Here is a 17,701-nt window from a genome sequence, read left to right on the forward strand (position 1 = left end):
GCAAACAGATTTTTATCCTTTTTTACAAATTCTAAATATTTGATTCAGGATATTAGTAATGATTTCATGACCATTGAACTGTGGGGTTCACAGTGATATCTGGGCACATGCTATTGAAAAGTGTGTTCAAATGCTTTTTCTTCTGCCTTTTGCCTGTTTGTGAGACTGGGAATGTCTTTTAACATGCGATCTAGAACTGACTCAGCTGGCAAACTCCTTGTTGTGCAACAATATTAATAATCAATGGTAATTTCATTTGTCATACGTTGTTAACGATGTAGCCTTGTTTTTAGCCTGAGAGCTTCACTCAGGCTCAGCTGTTATGGATTGTGAATGGAGGAGGTGATGTATATATACTGTATGTTTAGACTGGACTGATGTGTTTTACTCTTCATGTCAGTGTAATAATTGTTCCATTCAAGTTCACAATAAAAAAACAAACAAAAAAACAACAACTGGTGAATCTGAGACCACTTTGGGTCACCACTAGAGGTCAGGATTGCAGAAGTCCTTTACTAATCTGTTTATAGAGTCCTATAATCTATAAATAGGTCATATTTCACCTGGAAATCAGATAAAAAAAAAAAAAAGAAGTAATATTTTGAAAAATACGCTTTTTTTTTTTAATTACTATTATTTTTCATAAAAATATAAAATAAAAATAAGTACTATTAGAATAAAAATATTGAAATAATGAATATTTAATACGAAAATTATTATCTTAATTATCTTAAAAATCCTAAATGTAACGAACTCAAAAGTAAAAAATTTTCATAAAAATATTATTGTAAACCATTTAAATAAAAATAAGTACTATTAGAATAAAATAATGAAATGAAATTTGTATTATATATTTAATTAATATGCAAATTTTTATCTTAATTCTATTTACATCTCAAAGCAAAAAATATCAAACATAAACTCAAAAGTATAAGGTCTGGATGCATCATGGTATTAAAAATGTATATGCAATATTAACTTTCATGAGAGTTGTCGAAAATATTGCAAAATAAATTTTTTCTTAAATTTCCCTTTTTTATGAGGTTCTCACATATGCTTTTACAACAAAAATACAGTGGTACAGTAATAGATTCAATTGTAAAACAATGGTACTGTACGTTGAGATATACCAAAATTATACCATGTCCAAAAAATTAGGTCTTATTAATTCTACATTAATTATAATTATAACTGTAAAAGATCGAGTGAAATATCCATGACACAGCGAAAAATGAAAAAGAATATTTAATAAAGAAATTGAGGCAAAATGCACGAGGAACAACAACTGAATATACATGAAAAATTACCTCTCAGCTTTGATATAACTGTATAAGTATGGATAATATTTCATAATGCCGAAACAATTCCAGTGACTTCTAGATTAGACTTCACAATAGAGATTTCAAAAAATACAAGAGCCACAATAGAAACCAAACCTCCCTCAGGCTCAAAACTCGGACTTCCTGACTTAAACCTGTCAATTAACCTTTACAACACACGTGACAAATGCAGTGTATGAAAATCCACAGGCCGCAGGTAAGCCCTCCTCGTTTGCATCCGTGTGAAACGTGACGTGAGCAGGGAGGTGCGTGCAAAGGTGGCCGATTACTGAAGAATGTGGAGAAAGTTCACATGGGCAGACTTGAAAAGTTTGCAGTGCAATTAATCTCAAACCAGAAAAAGGGATATTTGTTGGGTGGCAGCCAGAGATTAACTCAAACTCGAGTCATTCCACCGCAAATCATGGGCAGGGAAACCAAGGTTTGCTCAGAGACACGCTGGCAGGATTCACACGCTGAGTGTTAGCTGACAGGCAGACCTTGCGAGGAACCTGCAACATACTTCAAAGAATATCTACTAAATCTCTCTTATTTGAACCTTAGTGCTTCTGTTAAACATCATCATTTATTTGACAGGCTTTTTTTAAAGTAACAGAAAGTAGCAGTGCAAAGCTGATACTACGTTTCAACAGACACACAAGTGTTTTTAAAAGAGTGCAAGTACATATTAGACATTTCTAAGCACAATTATATGTCTACATAGAAACTTGGAACTTTCTTACATCTTTCTTGGTTTCACTGTCATGCAAAACCCAGAAATAGTCTCAGGACATGTGTTGGAGGGCTTGTCAGTCCATAAAGTTCTTGTCTCAATGGTTGAGTTCACTATCGCTCTTATACCGGATGGACGAACTGGTAGACGAGTCTTTGTGAGACATCTGGCTTGCGGATGATGCCCTTTTTATAGTACTGCCGAATAGAGCGGCTGAGTTTGTCATAGTTCATAGCTGGACGGTTCTTCCTCAAACCCCAGAGACGCGCCACATGAGCCGAATCTTCGATTTTGAAGATCCCTGTGAAGACACACATCCAAAACACATCTGTTATGGCATTAGGTAAGTCACTTTACTAACACACCAAACAGCAGGATGGCACTACAATGTTTTTGGACATGTACGCTCATAAAAATTTGTAAAAGGGTTTTTTTGTTTGCAGCAATGGCACTGAAGCACAATTTCAAAGAACCATGTTTTTCTTAGTGTGAAGAACATTTCAATAATCTCAAGAACATTTTCCCATTATACATTGTTAAAAAATAAAGGTTACAAAAATGTTTTTGGTTTTTTTGTTGTTGCAGAAATTCCATAGAAGAACCATTACTGGTTCCTCAAAGAACCTTTCTGTATACAGTTCTTAAAAGAACCATTTTTCTTAGATTGAAGAACATTTTAAGAATCTAAATAACATTTTTCCACCATAAAGAACCTTTTGGGGAATGGAAAGGTTCCGTGGATGTTAAAGGGATAGTTCACCCAAAAATGAAAATGATGTTTATCTGCTTATCCCCAGGGCATCCAAGATGTAGGTGACTTTGTTTCTTCAGTAGAACACAAACGGAGATTTTTCCCTCCAGCCGTTGCAGTCTATCAGTCGTATAATGCATAGCAATGGTAACAAAATCTATGAGAGTAAAAAAAACATGCACAGACAAATCGAAATTAAACGAGAAACCGAACAGTATTTATATCATATTTTACCTCTAATACATCACTATGTCCAACTGCTTTGGGTGCGCGCACGGTATCCGGTGCGTGAGGTGTGTACGGGTAGTTTACGCAAGCGCAAACTACGATCTCTCAAATGCAAACGAAGTGATCTCTCGCGTGTATACGTCACTCATTGTTTACACAGTGCACAGTCATTGTAGGTACGACGGCTAATCAAAATGGTACTTACTTGCGCTTATCCGGATTGTTCAAACCGACTTAAAACTAAAAGATTACTTTCTCTCGCGCGAACTCATTCGGGAGTGGTGACTTTCCACGTATTCCCAACTTCTGAGCCTGCTCGCCTGAAGATATGATTGATTGCTCTTCGGCTGGATATCAACACACCCAATAACATACACTACGCCAGAGAGCGTACACACCTCACGCACCGGATGCCGTGCGCGCGCTCAAGGCAGTTGGACATAGTGGTGTATTAGAGGTAAAATATGATATAAATACTGTTCAGTTTCTGGCACAAACTGATCATTTCGTGTCTTAGGACATCAATGTGTCGTCGCGAGGGTTTAATTTGGATTTGTCTGTGCATGTTTTTTTTTACTTTCATAGATTTTGTTACCATTGCCATGCATTATACGACTGATAGACTTCAATGGCTGGAGTTAAAAATCTCAGTTTGTGTTCTACTGAAGAAACAAAGTCACCTACATCTTGGATGCCCTGGGGGTAAGCAGATAAACATCAAATTTTCATTTTTGGGTGAACTATCCCTCTTCATGGAACCATCAACGCCAATAAAGAACCTTTATTTTTAAGAGTGTAAAAAACCTTGGAAAGGTTCCATGGATGTTAATGGTTCTTCATGGAACCAGAACCAAAGGACCGTTATTTTTCAGAATGCAGCATGGTATTCTTGGAAATACCTTGGAGTTGCATCGTTTGAAGCATCATGGAAACAAGTCCGGACCCATTTTTACAGACCCATCATCATCCATTATTGCCATTACTTTGCAGAAGAGCTGTCGTGTCCTCACCTTTCTCTTTATTCAGCCAGCGGATGCAGCGTCCGTAACTGTGAGGTTTGAGCAGAAGTTCTCTGAGGAACTGCCACAGGTGGATCGGCTGACCAGAACAAGACGAATCCGCTTCGGACCACAGCTCTTCACCTTCTGTGAGACAACATGCAAATGTATAGCACTATAGTTACATTTGAAGTAATACGCCATAATAAAAAACTGAATTTAGTCCAAATAAATCATAGCCAGAGCTATCCTTTGTGACCGAACTCAAAAATTGATAAGACTGTCTGGACTGTAAGTTTTGTTAATCATTTCACATCCCTTCATTGATTATAATTGGAGTGTTTTGTTTTGTGATATGTAGTTTGTTTGCTGTACAAATGGAGTGAAACTGTAACTTTCAGAAAATAGAAATCAACATGTACATGTATCATGAACCAGTGTTAGTATTATATATAATATTATAGTATTTATTAATACTTTGAACTAGCTTTATTTTTTATATTTTATTAAATATAAAATTATTAAAATTTTTAGTTTAAGCTTTAGTAATGTACATTATATAATTATAATCATCCTCCTCATCATCCTCCCCTCTATTTTTCTATATTTTTTCCATTTAGCTTTATTTTTCATTTCTTTTTCCGTTTTTGTTTTAGTTATTTTAATACTTCAACTTACACAAAAATGATAAATGTTGCCTTGGCAACTGACTGAAATACAAATAAGTTTATGTTTTTAACATTACTTACATTTTATTTTATTTCAGCTTTATTTCAAGAAACGAAAACAATTTGTAATAGTTTTAGTTTTAGTTAACAATAATAACATTTCCATGCAAATAACATGGTATATGAATATTGTAAGCATCAGTACCATGACATTGCCAGAATACTTGTACAAGTTGTGTGATATAAATTTCAATGAAAATTATTTAGTTTTATAGTTGTGTGGTCTGTCTGTGATATATTTTTGAGGTAATGCCATGGTATTTTTCTGTATATTGGTTATCATCTGTGATGTTTCTGTGACGTACCTCTCATCCTGGTCTCTCCAACCGAACATCTTTCCTTCATCCAGGCAGCTGAATGCACAAAAAAAGAGAGAAATGCGGCATGAATACATGCATGCAAACATTCAGCTTACAGGATGCAAAATTTGAATTAGAATAAAAAGGAATGGAATTAAATAAAAGGGACAAATAGCTGGTAAAAGTTGTTTTTAATAATAAATCATTTATTTTTCATTATTTATTACCTGTAAACATAACATTAATAATATATGTTCGTTGTTTTCACACGGTATTTCCTAACTTAAAGGAATGGGTCTTAAAAAATAAGCTGCATTGTACATACAGTATAGGAGAATGAATAAGTCAAAATTAATCACAAAAACATTCAATAGCAAAAAGTATTTATTAGTATTTTGACTTTAATTTGTTTTATTTAAATTTTTATGATTTGATTTTATGTGTTTTTTAGTTTTTAAATATTTCTATTTAGCTTTATTTTATTTCAGTTTTAGTCAATTTCAGTTAGTTGACAAAACACTTCTAATTTTCATTTTTTTTTTAAGTTTAGGTTTCTAATCTTTAACTGTTTAAGTTTAACTGTTTAAGTTTAATTTGATATTTTATTTTATTATATAATATATTAATAAAACATATTATTTCAATTTAATGAAAAGAATTTGAATAGTTTTAGCTTTAGCTAACAATAACAACACTGTGCTGTATTGCTTTGAATTGCATTTTAGTAAGTTTCCTGCCATTCAAATTCTGATTCAACTTCCCGTGTGACACACTGATTAAATGAAAGGGAGTGAATTCTTACATTCAGAAATTTGCACAATCCTGAATTCAAACAGTCCCTTGCATGTACTGTAGTAAGTACTTTTTATCAGACTATTTGTATTTCACCTGATTTCCATATATCCAGATGGGCGTGTAATGTTTCGCTGCACTGTGGCGAACGCTGTCGGAAGTCTTCCTCGCTCATGGAGCATAAATCCTTGCCATCCAGCTCTTGGAAGGCCTTTCCCACCTGTGGGAGCCTGTAGAGATGCTCCGTCCATAACAGCCACTTCTGAACGTTCCCACAATTCCACTCCATCGGGTCTGAAAGATCAGATCAGATCAGATCAGATCAGACCAGCCATCTCTGACAAAGCACACTGTTGGGATTCAGAGCTGTTTGGACAGACTCCAAATGTTTTGAAATGTCTGAAGAAGAAAGCCATTCAGAAGAGCAAACGGTGGGGATGGGTGTTTATGTAAGGTGGTGTGACTTATTTTAATAAGTTTATAAATTTAGCACGATACCACAAATTGCATAAACGTGCTCGTAAAATACGGACAAATCAATAAATCAGTTGCAATGTGAAATGCCACTGACAATTTTGAGCTATTTTAAGATGCACAGATATTTCAAAACAATATCTGCGAGACGTATTTGAATGTTTGCTTGATCATCATCGTTATACGGGAGGGGTTTGAATATGCTTAAGGAAAGTTAGTGCAACAAAGCTCTCAGCACATTAATGAAACTCCGGAGGATTAGGCAGATCCTGGTCTATGTGCTTTCAGCTGCCTTCAGGGCTGCTGGAGTCAAAGACCTTTTCTAACAGTTTCATTATGACTGTTTGCACGGCTCAATCATAACTCAGAGCTGTCTGTCACTCACATTGAACAGGAGTGATGAATGGCGAGTTGTTCATTTGAATAAGTGTCATGATAATATCAGCATGTTGTGTTTTACTGCAGCGGCTGTGAATGAGATGTTACGGTATTTCATGTGGAAGTATTTTTCTATTAGGCGATATATTTATGAACATATTCTGAATGTATTTTTCAGAAATATTTGACCATAATATATTGATAACATGTCTCACTCTGCTATGTGTCAATATGCATGCTATATTTGCATATGCATACAATTATAATCTGAATATAATGTAAACGAAATCTGAATTTATTTTTAATGTTGTCTCAATACATTATCTGAATGTATCTGGCATCAATATATGACGTTTATCATATCTTTGTTATATATTACTGTAGCTGCTTATATGGTTCTTTATCATAATCTTAATCTAATATAAATCTAGCCTAATCTTATTTTGCAGTTTTTGTATAATCTTATCTTTTTTTTTCTTCTTTTTTTTATTAATATCTGACCTTTATTGTTTCGCTAACACATGATTGGCATCAATTGGCATGTGCATGAAATCACATTCTGTGAATTCTAATGTGAATTCATAGTATACATCTTTTTAAAATTGTATATCAGACTCTCCTTATGTTTTTCTTGCATGCTTTATTGAACAGCTTTACTGCAACATGCATAGAATCATAGTCTGAATCTAATCTTAATTTAGTCTAAATTCAGTGTTCACACCTGTTTCTAACTGTAAACTGAATCTAACGAACAACGCATAAGCGTTACTCTTTTCTTCCATCTTTAAAGCCAAGGAATATTTAAGAATAACATTAACCACATTAAAATACATGAAATTAAAGTTTTGAAAGCAAGGCCAGTCAAAGATTTTGTGCACATTGTAAAATTTTGCGACCATATATATGTGTGTGTGTGTGTGTGTGTGTGTGTGTGTATATATTAAAAAAAAATTTATTATTTAAATTCTACATTTAAATAATATATATATATATATATATTATTTAAATAATCATTATTTGGATTTATTATTTAAATAAATCTTTATTTTCTTAATTAGTAATAATTTGTTCTATATTTTTAATAACTATAATTGTAATTTATTTTTTAAATAATATTTTATAATATTTAATATTTGTAAATATACATTTTATAATGTATTTTTTATTTTTTATTGGAATGTTTCTGACGCTTTATTAACCAACAGCAAATCAATATTATCTTACCTGGTGTGATGTTGAGAAGTTTACAAGCGGTCTCAATGTCCTTCAGAACTTCTCCTACTACCAGGCTTTGCACCTGTTCTAAAGAACGCTCCTCCACCTGTTCCTCCAGAGTAGGAGATAGTGGGGAGGCTCCCAGCCCGGGGCTGTCGATCACAGGACACTGCTCCGGTTCCTGACACGGCTCCAGCCTGGGCCCGACGGATGCGGGTGTGGACGAATCCGACACCTTTACCAGCCAGGCGGCGTCCTCGGTGAACAGCATGTCGAAGCAGGACAGATAGACTCCCGGATGTCCTCTGTCCGAGCCGTCAAGGCGAGGTTTGTGGTCGACCATCTCCAAGCCATCTTCTCGCTTAAGAAGGGCCAGCGAGCTCTCAGTGAAGCCTGTGGAGTGCGGTGGCTGAAGAACAGCGCTGTCTGACTGGATTCGGACAGGACTGGCCATTGTCTCCTGCAGAAATTAAAGAGAACAGACTTTATTGAACCATACACATCAATATTTTCCAGTTTTATGACTAGACAGTGTGTAAAAGAGCAGCTGTACACCAGAGCATTCAGCAAACTGCTGGTTCTTGAACATTTTGGTGATCCATAGCCAACCAACTCATTCCAAAGAAAACGCTGAGCCTAAGTGATGCTGTTTCTGTTTTTAAGGCTTCCAGGACGAATGGGAATGAATGTAGAAAGTCATTGCAGCATGGGGGAAGCAAACTGGATTTGACTGAGTCACTTACTCATGGGTCACTTGTACAGAATGACGGGTGACACTGGAGCAAAGCAGCAGTTTAGAGAACTGCTTTCAAGGTGCCGTCCCCAGTCTCCTGTCTCCTGTGTCAGCATGAGTTTTTAATCAAATCGCAAAGAGGAAAACATGCTTCAAAATCATTTGAAATTTTTGTCAATACGTCATAAATAGAATGCAGCAGCAGTTTTCTGTCGGGGATTTGTGGTTAAGGCTAGAAGGGCTAATGGGCTGCGGCTACTGGGCATGCGCACATCAATATAGCGAAATTTATGTAACACTGTACAACAATAATTACTATTTTTTCATTATTGTAAGGGGTAGGTTTAGGGTTGGGGTAGGTGTAGACATTAATAAAAACACAATCTAATAGGTAGAAAATTTATTTCATTGTTTGTTTCCGGTCGGAGCTGTATCCCTTCTAGCCACAACCGGGATTTATCGTGTCGTGCCGCGCCGCATCCAGTGTAGACCATAGATATGTATATATATCTATAGTGTAGACAGCATCACTGATTATAATGAGTTCTATTGTATTTTGTTGCGCCGCGCCACTCGCGTATGGTGTAGACACGGTGTAACATTGGTTTTGCTTGTTTCACAGAACTAATCATTGCCTGGGTTGCGTACGAATGTGTGGGGCGGAGCTATCAAAATAGGGTCGAGACCCTTTTGGGGTAGGGGCATGTTTTTTTTGGTGATTTCAAATGTCAACATTGGCTACCAGAAATCACTTACCCCACCTTTAAATTATTAATGAATCCTATAATAGTACATAAAGTAGCACTGGTGTAAACTATATTTTAACATTTTCTGATTAAAATATGAGTGATTCTTTCCTATGCAAAGGTTTCCACCATCATGCAAATGTCCTTTCCTAAAAATTTAAGATGTTCCTTGAATAAAGTTTGTGTAATGTTAAAATATGTCTTAGGGGCATCTAAGAAACTACTCTGAGGAATGCAAAAAGAGCTGTATAATATTCGCTGTGACAGAAACAAGGAATATCATAAAACATAAAGGTCTTTTCAGGGCCTCCACATTACATGAAAAACATCGCAGGCAGCCAATGAGATGCTGTCAAGTGAGTACAACTGTAATTCATACATGCTAAATGTTCGAATGTCATAGTTGCATTTGTAAAAGTAGAAATAGATGGTTCAGAAGTATTTTCAAGAATGAATAAAGAAGATTTTCTCCGGTTTAAAGGGACAATTCACCCAAAAATTAAAAAGCTCTTCTTTTGTGTTTTGCAGAAGTCATACTGGTTTGGAACGGCTTGTAAATTAAATTTTTTTTTTACAAAAATTTCCCTCTAATGTGGGTCATGCAAGCAACCACAGCTCTGATTTCTGGATCATCCTGCATTGGCATTTTCCTCTTTGCACTGTTTTGGATTTCATGTTTTATTGATTGCCATAAAAGTTTCATATATAGATCCTGTGAGGGTATATGTTGGGCAGCCTCCTCTCTTCATAAGTAAATATGCGTCCATAATCGTTTGATTGAAAGTTCACGGCACAGATGGAGAGTAAGACGCATTTGTCAGTAATCTGTTGTCATTTGAGCGTATGTCTACAGGACATTCACCATCTACCACATGTTCTCAGACAACCTCCATTTGTTTGAACACACCACTGCCGTCATTCATAAAATGGTGAGATTGCTCCACACCCAGCAATAGTAGAGGAAAAGAGGTATAAAAACAAAACAATCATTCAAGTTTTAAAGGATGGATTATTATGGCTTAAACCTTTTATTGTGTCTCTCAGTTGACTTTTCCCTCCTTTTTAAAAGCTTTCAAATGTTACACTTGCCATAATTTGAGCTCGTCCCTCGTCCCAAACCTTTTAAATTCACCTCTATAATAAATTTGTAAAGTTTTAATATCACAAAAATTAATCTTTTTCATTTCCAATCACCCCCCCCCCAAGTTTTTTAAACATGAATTAATAAAAATGCAGAATTCAGAATAATATTAACAGATCTAATTGCAATTTTAGCAAGAAAAATAAATATAAGTATGTTTCATTGCAGGTTGATGTTAACAAATGTAGTTAACTAACGTTAACAAATGAAACTTTATTCTAATTATTTTTTGTTATTATTATTTATTTTTATTTTTTATTAATTTTCATTTAATTTATTTTTCATTTAATTTATTTTTATATTTCAATTTTCAGTTCATCTGCTATTCATGTGAATAACTTGTAATTTTTATATTGATTTTGTTTTTAGAAAAAAAAGAATTGGCATTATTAACATCATGTTAAATATTGAAAACAAATGAGTCTTTATAAAGTAAGTATATTTATGTACTCATTTATTGTTCGTTTTATGAAAAATTAGATGATATATTATTCAATCAGATCTTTATTCCAGGACATATGACAAGCATAATTTGAAGGCGTTTCATTTGTCAAGACTTCAAGTAGTAAAAAGTGTCAAAACTGCACTGCTGCTGCTGCATGAGTCACGTTGGATGAGGTGATGGAATGGCAGAAGGTCAGAGGTCAAACCATTTGTCTCTCGCTCTTTCACATCTCTGTATGCAAACACAAATGGAGGCCCCGGACCGTGTCTTTGAAGCTGGCCTGGAGTAAACCCTAAAGGAAATGAAGTTCTCCAAACGCCTGCTGCTTTCATATCCCCCTCCCTCTCTTCTCTAAGGAAAAAGCTGGAGCGTGCTTGTGGGGCCGGCTTAGTCTCAAGTCTGTAACCTAGTGTCCACTCTTGCTCGCAACAGCTCGCGATAAACCCATTAGACAGGCACATTTAGTCATATTGACTCTGGCCAGGGGAGAAAAAGCAGCGGTGAGGAGATGCAGACACGCTCCCCAGGCACGGGATTAGGCCTGTGACTGATCCTTAAATGAGTTTGGTTAAATACTCTAAAATTCATTTTGGAAGGCTTAAGAGCCGCTCCATTTGCCAGGTCAGCAGCATTCAGTGCTAAATAACCACTGTTTATCAGCGTCTCACTCCAGAAGACACAAGACTGGCCATTCCCAGCAGTCACATTACTATACTCCTGCTGTATTTATGCATAGTGCACTTCTTTAAAAAGCATAAAGGAAAGAAAATACATGATAATAATGAAATAAAAGGTAATAATTATTTTTTGTTATTATATTGCAGTGATTAAAAAATAAAGTTATTAAAATGATTAATAAAATAAAGTAAAATAAAATAAAATAAATCCAGAAAAAGATTGAATTCTCATTAAAAAACTATAGTTGTCCTTAAATAGGCTTCACTTTATTTATGCGTGGTGCACTTATTAAAAAAATTTATATCACACAGAAAAGAATAATGATAATAGAGGTAAAAAAATTAAATAAAAAATGATATAGGGGTTACATTTTATTTATTTATTTATTTATTTTTGCATTGTGACATTTTTATATTAAGTAAATGGATAATTGTCACTGATTATTAAAGAAAGAAAGAAAGAAAGAAAGGTCCTGAAATAAGCTTTATTTATAGTGATTAATGCATGGTGCGCTTCTTTTAAAAGCTAGAAAATAAAAGATAATAAAAAATTTTTTGCATAGTGACATCATTTTCTTATTAATTAAATACAGTACCAAAACAGGCTTTATTTTCTTCTAGTTCTTCTAATTTTCTAGTTTCTCTATTCTTTATATGTTTACTATGTGTTGGAATCTGTCCCACCATAGCAACCAGCACAGCTCAGTTCAATAGCAAAACGTTACCTATTAATAACGAGTCTCATCGCTCAATGAGTCTATTAGGTTGTGTATCAGTGTGCACATGCCGTGCTCACAGCAAACGTCTCTTACTGGACGAAATTCTCCGTCGACTGCAGGGTTTCAACAACAACTGAGCAATACTCAGCTTGTACACATCATAAGGACATAAAAGATTTGGCAATCATTACAAGCAATTAGTGCGGTGGCTCCCCCTGCACCATATGACTGGGCTCCAGTGATGTGTCGCACAACGACTGGCTGATTCTTAAAAATCATCAACAAAACCAATAAAAAACATTCTCCAAGGTCAAAATGCTTGCTACATATGCTTATATCCACGTAAAGAGGCCCCAAAACGTATTTAGAGTCTTATATAGCACACTTAAAACAGACTGCATATAATTAGATAACAAAATATGGTTTTTCAGACTGAGCATAACTGTGGTTATGGTAAGCAAACCATCAAAAAAAAAAAAAACTTTTACTATAATAAAACCATGGTTAATTTTCGTAAGGGCAGGCACCTGAAATAGTTAACCCTGGGCCATGTCAAACCCTTGTCGTGACTCACGATTCACACTGCTCTTTAACCCTGGGTCAACAATTAATGCTGGGTATTCATAAGATGATATTTCACACTGTACACTACTAAACCCCAGGTTAACCTTCTTATTTGCATATTTGCGGTATCAGTGTCACATTTAGCATTGGGCATTCTCATATTACATACCGCCGACTGCACGATCAAGTTTTCCCTGTATAGACATCTCGGAAGTCCTTTTTAGCCGGGGTTAAACGCGAGGTTTAAATGACGATGACCCAGATTTAAGTGCAGTGTGAAAAGCTCTAGAACTGGGGTTAGGACAGTTAGCGGGACTTTGTTAACCTGATCTTGCAAATTGGGATAACTGCAGGCTGGAGCAGTGGGCATGGTGAAAGGTAAGGTGTGTGAATACAGGTCTTTCTAGTTGGTTAGGGTTTGGGTTCATCTTTCGGCTTGCCACCTTTTGCCACGCCCATTACTCCGACCTGCAGCTACCCTTTATGTACACTTTATTTTTCTTATCTTCATCGTCCGAAAAGTCCATTCAGGAAAAAATGTATAGTACAGTCGGCAATATATGTAGAGACTCTTGAGATGCTCATAAACCTCTCCAGCCTCATTCTGTTCAGAAACTGAGAAACAAAATAAATACAACACCGTGAATGACCGTAAAACCGGAATTAACATACAGTTTCATGTTATTTAAGAGCATATCATTTTATATGCTGAGTCTGTAATCCCAGGAGAGTACCTAAACATGCAATTGTACATTTAAATGCTTACAACTAACCACTATCGTAACTATTTAAGTTAACATTAGTTAGCTAGCAATGCTATCTCGTAAACGACATCATAATGGTATTCTTGATAATCGATAACTGACCTTCAAAGCCATTAATTGAATATGCACACAGGGTTGCTAACTTTGGTTGTCTGGCTGGAGTGAGATTGGTTACAGTTGTGCAGTAAAATTCACTTTAAAGATTCACTTTTCATTCATGAAGATGGAAAATAAAGACTTTTTAAGATGAAAATGACATGAAATTAGCATTATAACCAGTAGATGGCAGCAAAGGATCACTCATTAGCTCAGTTGCCATTTCAACTTCCTTTTTTTCACGTCTTGCTTTTGGATTTATTATAAAATGACTATTGTAACACATTTATTACCTGTTCTGAAGTATAAAGTATAGCAAGTGCAGGAAGTCACAAAGTCTCATGCATTTAAAAAATAAATAAATAATTTAGCCAAACACCAAGCCTAGAAGGGTTAATTATTTAAATACTTAATGAGTTAACTACAAATTAAATAAGTTAATTATTAATGGTATAACAATTAAATAATAATGCATTAAATATTTTGAAATATTAGATTTAATTTAAAAATTGCATTTTTTAAGTTTTATCTTTAACTTTAGAAGCTGCTAAATACTTTCAGCCAATACAGACTTGCTGGTGTAGTTTTGCACCTCTGAATTTAGTCTAAATCACTTAGTCCACAGGCTTATTTATCGGCTTGTCAGATAGTTCTTTCCGTCCGTTGCTACAGTTATCTCTGTCAATCATAGCAATGACTCACGGATTCACTTGCGTAATTTTTTGAGCGCGTTTGTCATTCCTGAAACAGCATACAGTAATATATAGTATACAGTAAGTATGGACCATACTTTATGGTCCTCTAGACCAGTGTTTCTCAACCAGGGGTCCGTGGACCCCTAGTGGTCCTTGACGTAAGACCAGGGGGTCCATATAAAGTATGAATTTTTGTATAAATTTTGTATATTTTGACATGACATGTTCCCATGAAAGAAAAATCCAATATAGCTGATGATATGGCCAAATACTGGACAAGTCAGCTAACTTGAATTATACTTGACTGCATTTGGTCCTCACAAAGACACACAAATGATACATAGATGAGTCAATTTTGTTCTGGGGGTCCTTGAGGATGGTTCTGAATTGTACTGGGGTCCAAAAGGTTGAGATTCACTGTTCTAGACAAACAAAACTGTAAACAGGTTGCGTGCTGTGTTCATCCAGTCAGTGACACTGACAACGCAAATGTGCAAATAAAAACGTTAAATTATGAGCAGTGAAACAAGATAACCTAGGATTATGTTTACCTGGGTTTAGAATGACCCAGGGTTAACTATTTAATGTGTGAAAAGCCCTAATGTCAAAACCAATTAAGACATCTGACATTTTAAAGTGTGTTTTAAGTGTATAAAGTATTTTGGGGGCTTCATTAATACCCAAAATATAATTCAAATAATATATTTCATGTGTAAATATACATTTGAATGTTTCATTAAAGAGCAAACTTTTTCATAAATGATCGAAATGATTGGCCCACAATAGTAAGGAGATTGCGCTTTTAAAGATCAGAGGTTCTATAGCTCGTCTTTCACTGATTTTAAATGAAAATGCAAATTTGTTGCATTGATCTGTGACATTATAAGGCCATCGTCTATCTTATAAGACTTTTTAAAATGTAGAATTTTGCCGTAATTTCTTTACACACAAACACAACCCACCCAGCTGTTTGAACAAAAACTGGCATAGCATGGTAATATGTAAAGTGCCATATTGAGTCACTCAACCGCTGACAGCCACCTTCGATAAGTATCTCTGATTCATTCTGGGAGATTTAAGCTCAAGTGAATTCGTACAGGGGATTTCGTCATTACTCAACATCATATTTATTCTCCTCTGCTAACGTGTTTGTTCTACTTCCTCGACCTCCAGAGCAGGTGTGATGTACCTGTGCCAGGTTTTCTCAGACGTCTTCAATTAGGTTATCTACTTGTCAATCTCATTTGACATCATTTGAAACTGTGACCAAAAGACTGAAATCAAATAAGCCATTTTTAAAAGAATAGCTCACTTATTCATTTGCTTGTGTCATCCCAAACTCTAATTTTGTAGAGTATTTGAGCAGCTGTTTTCCATATAATGAAAGCAAATTGTGATTTTAAGCTTCAAAAATGACAAGAAATATAATACAAAATCAAAAATGAGAAGATATTTTTTTTATAGTGTAAAATCAGTTAATGCAAAGCATGCACTATATCCTTAGTATATGGACTCTTTTATTTAAAAAACTAATTTGATTAAACAAAGTCATGCAAGTCTGGAACATGAGATTTTTGATCTATTCCTTTAAGGAAAAGTTGACATTTGCTGTTAGCTAACTCAACAAAACTCAATAATCAGTTTAGTTCTACTGTATAGTCACTCAGTACAATGTAACACTTTAGCTTAGTCACAACACCGTGCTTAGCCGTAGTGGAAATCATTTGGGAATTGAGCTCTTTTCTTCTTCTGAAGGATTCGGACGTCAGCCAGAGCACAAGTCACTTGCACTTTTCCCTTCAGGGGAAAAAAGCAGTCATTTGTGGTTTGCTGGTGGTGTTCTGGAGGCCAGCCAAATGACATTTGAAAACCTTTTCACCTTGTAATTTTCAAGACATGTTCCCTTTATCTTTCTAAATAAGGACACATCGCATGTGAACAACAGGTGAACTGTGTCAGCTTGGGAACAGGTGCATTCAGAACCATCTGAGCTCATATCGACCTCTATCAATGATATGATTGCTTGGTTGCCTAGAAAACTTAAAATATACATCTTTACAAATGCATTTATGTGTTTTGCTGCACAAAAACTGCATTACCAGTCAATTGTTTGGACAACCCCCCTCATTCTTAATTATGACCAATTTCTTCATTTCATGAAAAACTATGGAATAGCACAAATAGAAGCATTGGAATGATTTAGTGACCAAAACATTTTGCACAAATAAAAACTATCCAAATTTGAGCTTCTTCCCAACTTTATGAAGTGCATCCTGGGATGCTTTTTAACACTATAGTGAAAGACGAATGTGTGCAATGATGCTTTACGTTTACGATCTGCTCCAACACGTGCATTTTTAATTGTTTCACAGTTTTACAAATTTTAGTTTTGCAAACAATTACATCCACAATTTAGGTGTAGCCAAATCTTATTTGAGCACTCAAGCATTAACAAAAAATGTGTTCTATGAATGTTGTGCTGAGGTTCCCATTAGGTTATGAAAACGTTATTTCTGTATGTTCTCTGAAAAAAAACATTGGATTTTATTTTTTGCAAACATTATGGCAACGTTACTTTTGAATTTTCTCTAAACCATCATAGACAAATGTCCAACTAAATTATTTCAGAAAAATGTTACCAAAACAATGCATAAATGAGAATAAAACAATAATACAGTACTTTGAATGAATGTTCTATTATCGTTACTGGAAGAATATTTGTTCATAACATTGAGAACTTTGTCAGAATGCTTTTCCCTTATCAGGAGTTGTTGCCCTTGAAAGTGAATTGATAGGAGGTAGCCAATCAGACTTACCTGTCCAGGTGAAGACAGTGTTGGAGGTGCGATCAGGAAGGCCTCTGCTTGTTTCCTTTGGTTTCTGCTTGTTTCTCAAATGTGGGTCTAATTCTAGGCCTCCTACAGACTCAACAGGGAACGCGACACGCTGGAATTGTGGAGTGCCACATTACTAACCTCAATGACTAATACTGCTAGTGACAAGAGCGTGTGTGAGTGCACCTGATGTGGGTGTGCTCAAGACTTCAAGTAAGAGTTAGTGAAGGAATGCCTGCTTCATTGACTCCCGTTGCACTTTTATACACAGGCCTTATTAAGTTGTGTAAACATTGCCTCAGAGCCCCATTCCCAGCCTGAAGGCGTTTGACATGCCAGTCCGTTGTTGTGGACCACTAACCCCCACCCTCA

General features: G+C 35.3%; 1 protein-coding gene across 1 annotated transcript; it reads right to left on the bottom strand.

Annotated features, from left to right (window-relative positions):
* Window positions 1-2,001: 2,001 nt before the first annotated feature.
* Window positions 2,002-17,547, bottom strand: LOC107587644 (SAM pointed domain-containing Ets transcription factor-like). Its single transcript, XM_016275492.1, has 6 exons — window positions 17,312-17,547; window positions 7,925-8,375; window positions 5,945-6,142; window positions 5,063-5,110; window positions 4,042-4,176; window positions 2,002-2,353 (listed from the first exon to the last, which is right to left on the bottom strand). The coding sequence occupies exons 2-6, from the start codon at window positions 8,367-8,369 to the stop codon at window positions 2,175-2,177; spliced, it is 1,005 nt and encodes a 334-aa protein (XP_016130978.1). The 5' UTR covers window positions 8,370-8,375; window positions 17,312-17,547; the 3' UTR covers window positions 2,002-2,174.
* Between the last annotated feature and the right edge of the window lie 154 nt (window positions 17,548-17,701).

The sequence above is a fragment of the Sinocyclocheilus grahami genome, unplaced genomic scaffold (genome assembly GCF_001515645.1).
Source record: "Sinocyclocheilus grahami isolate Dianchi unplaced genomic scaffold, SAMN03320097.WGS_v1.1 scaffold94.1, whole genome shotgun sequence".
Lineage (NCBI taxonomy): Eukaryota > Metazoa > Chordata > Actinopteri > Cypriniformes > Cyprinidae > Sinocyclocheilus > Sinocyclocheilus grahami.

Bases quoted from the DNA above. Each gene is read 5' to 3' on its own strand.
- LOC107587644 (XM_016275492.1), bottom strand. From the start codon at position 8,369: ATGGCCAGTCCTGTCCGAATCCAGTCAGACAGCGCTGTTCTTCAGCCA. The intron at 4,177-5,062 runs GTACGTCACAGA...GTTGTCTCACAG, and splicing joins TGGAGAGACCAGGATGAGAG to AAGGTGAAGAGCTGTGGTCC. The intron at 2,354-4,041 runs GTGAGGACACGA...GTGTCTTCACAG, and splicing joins CTGGCTGAATAAAGAGAAAG to GGATCTTCAAAATCGAAGAT.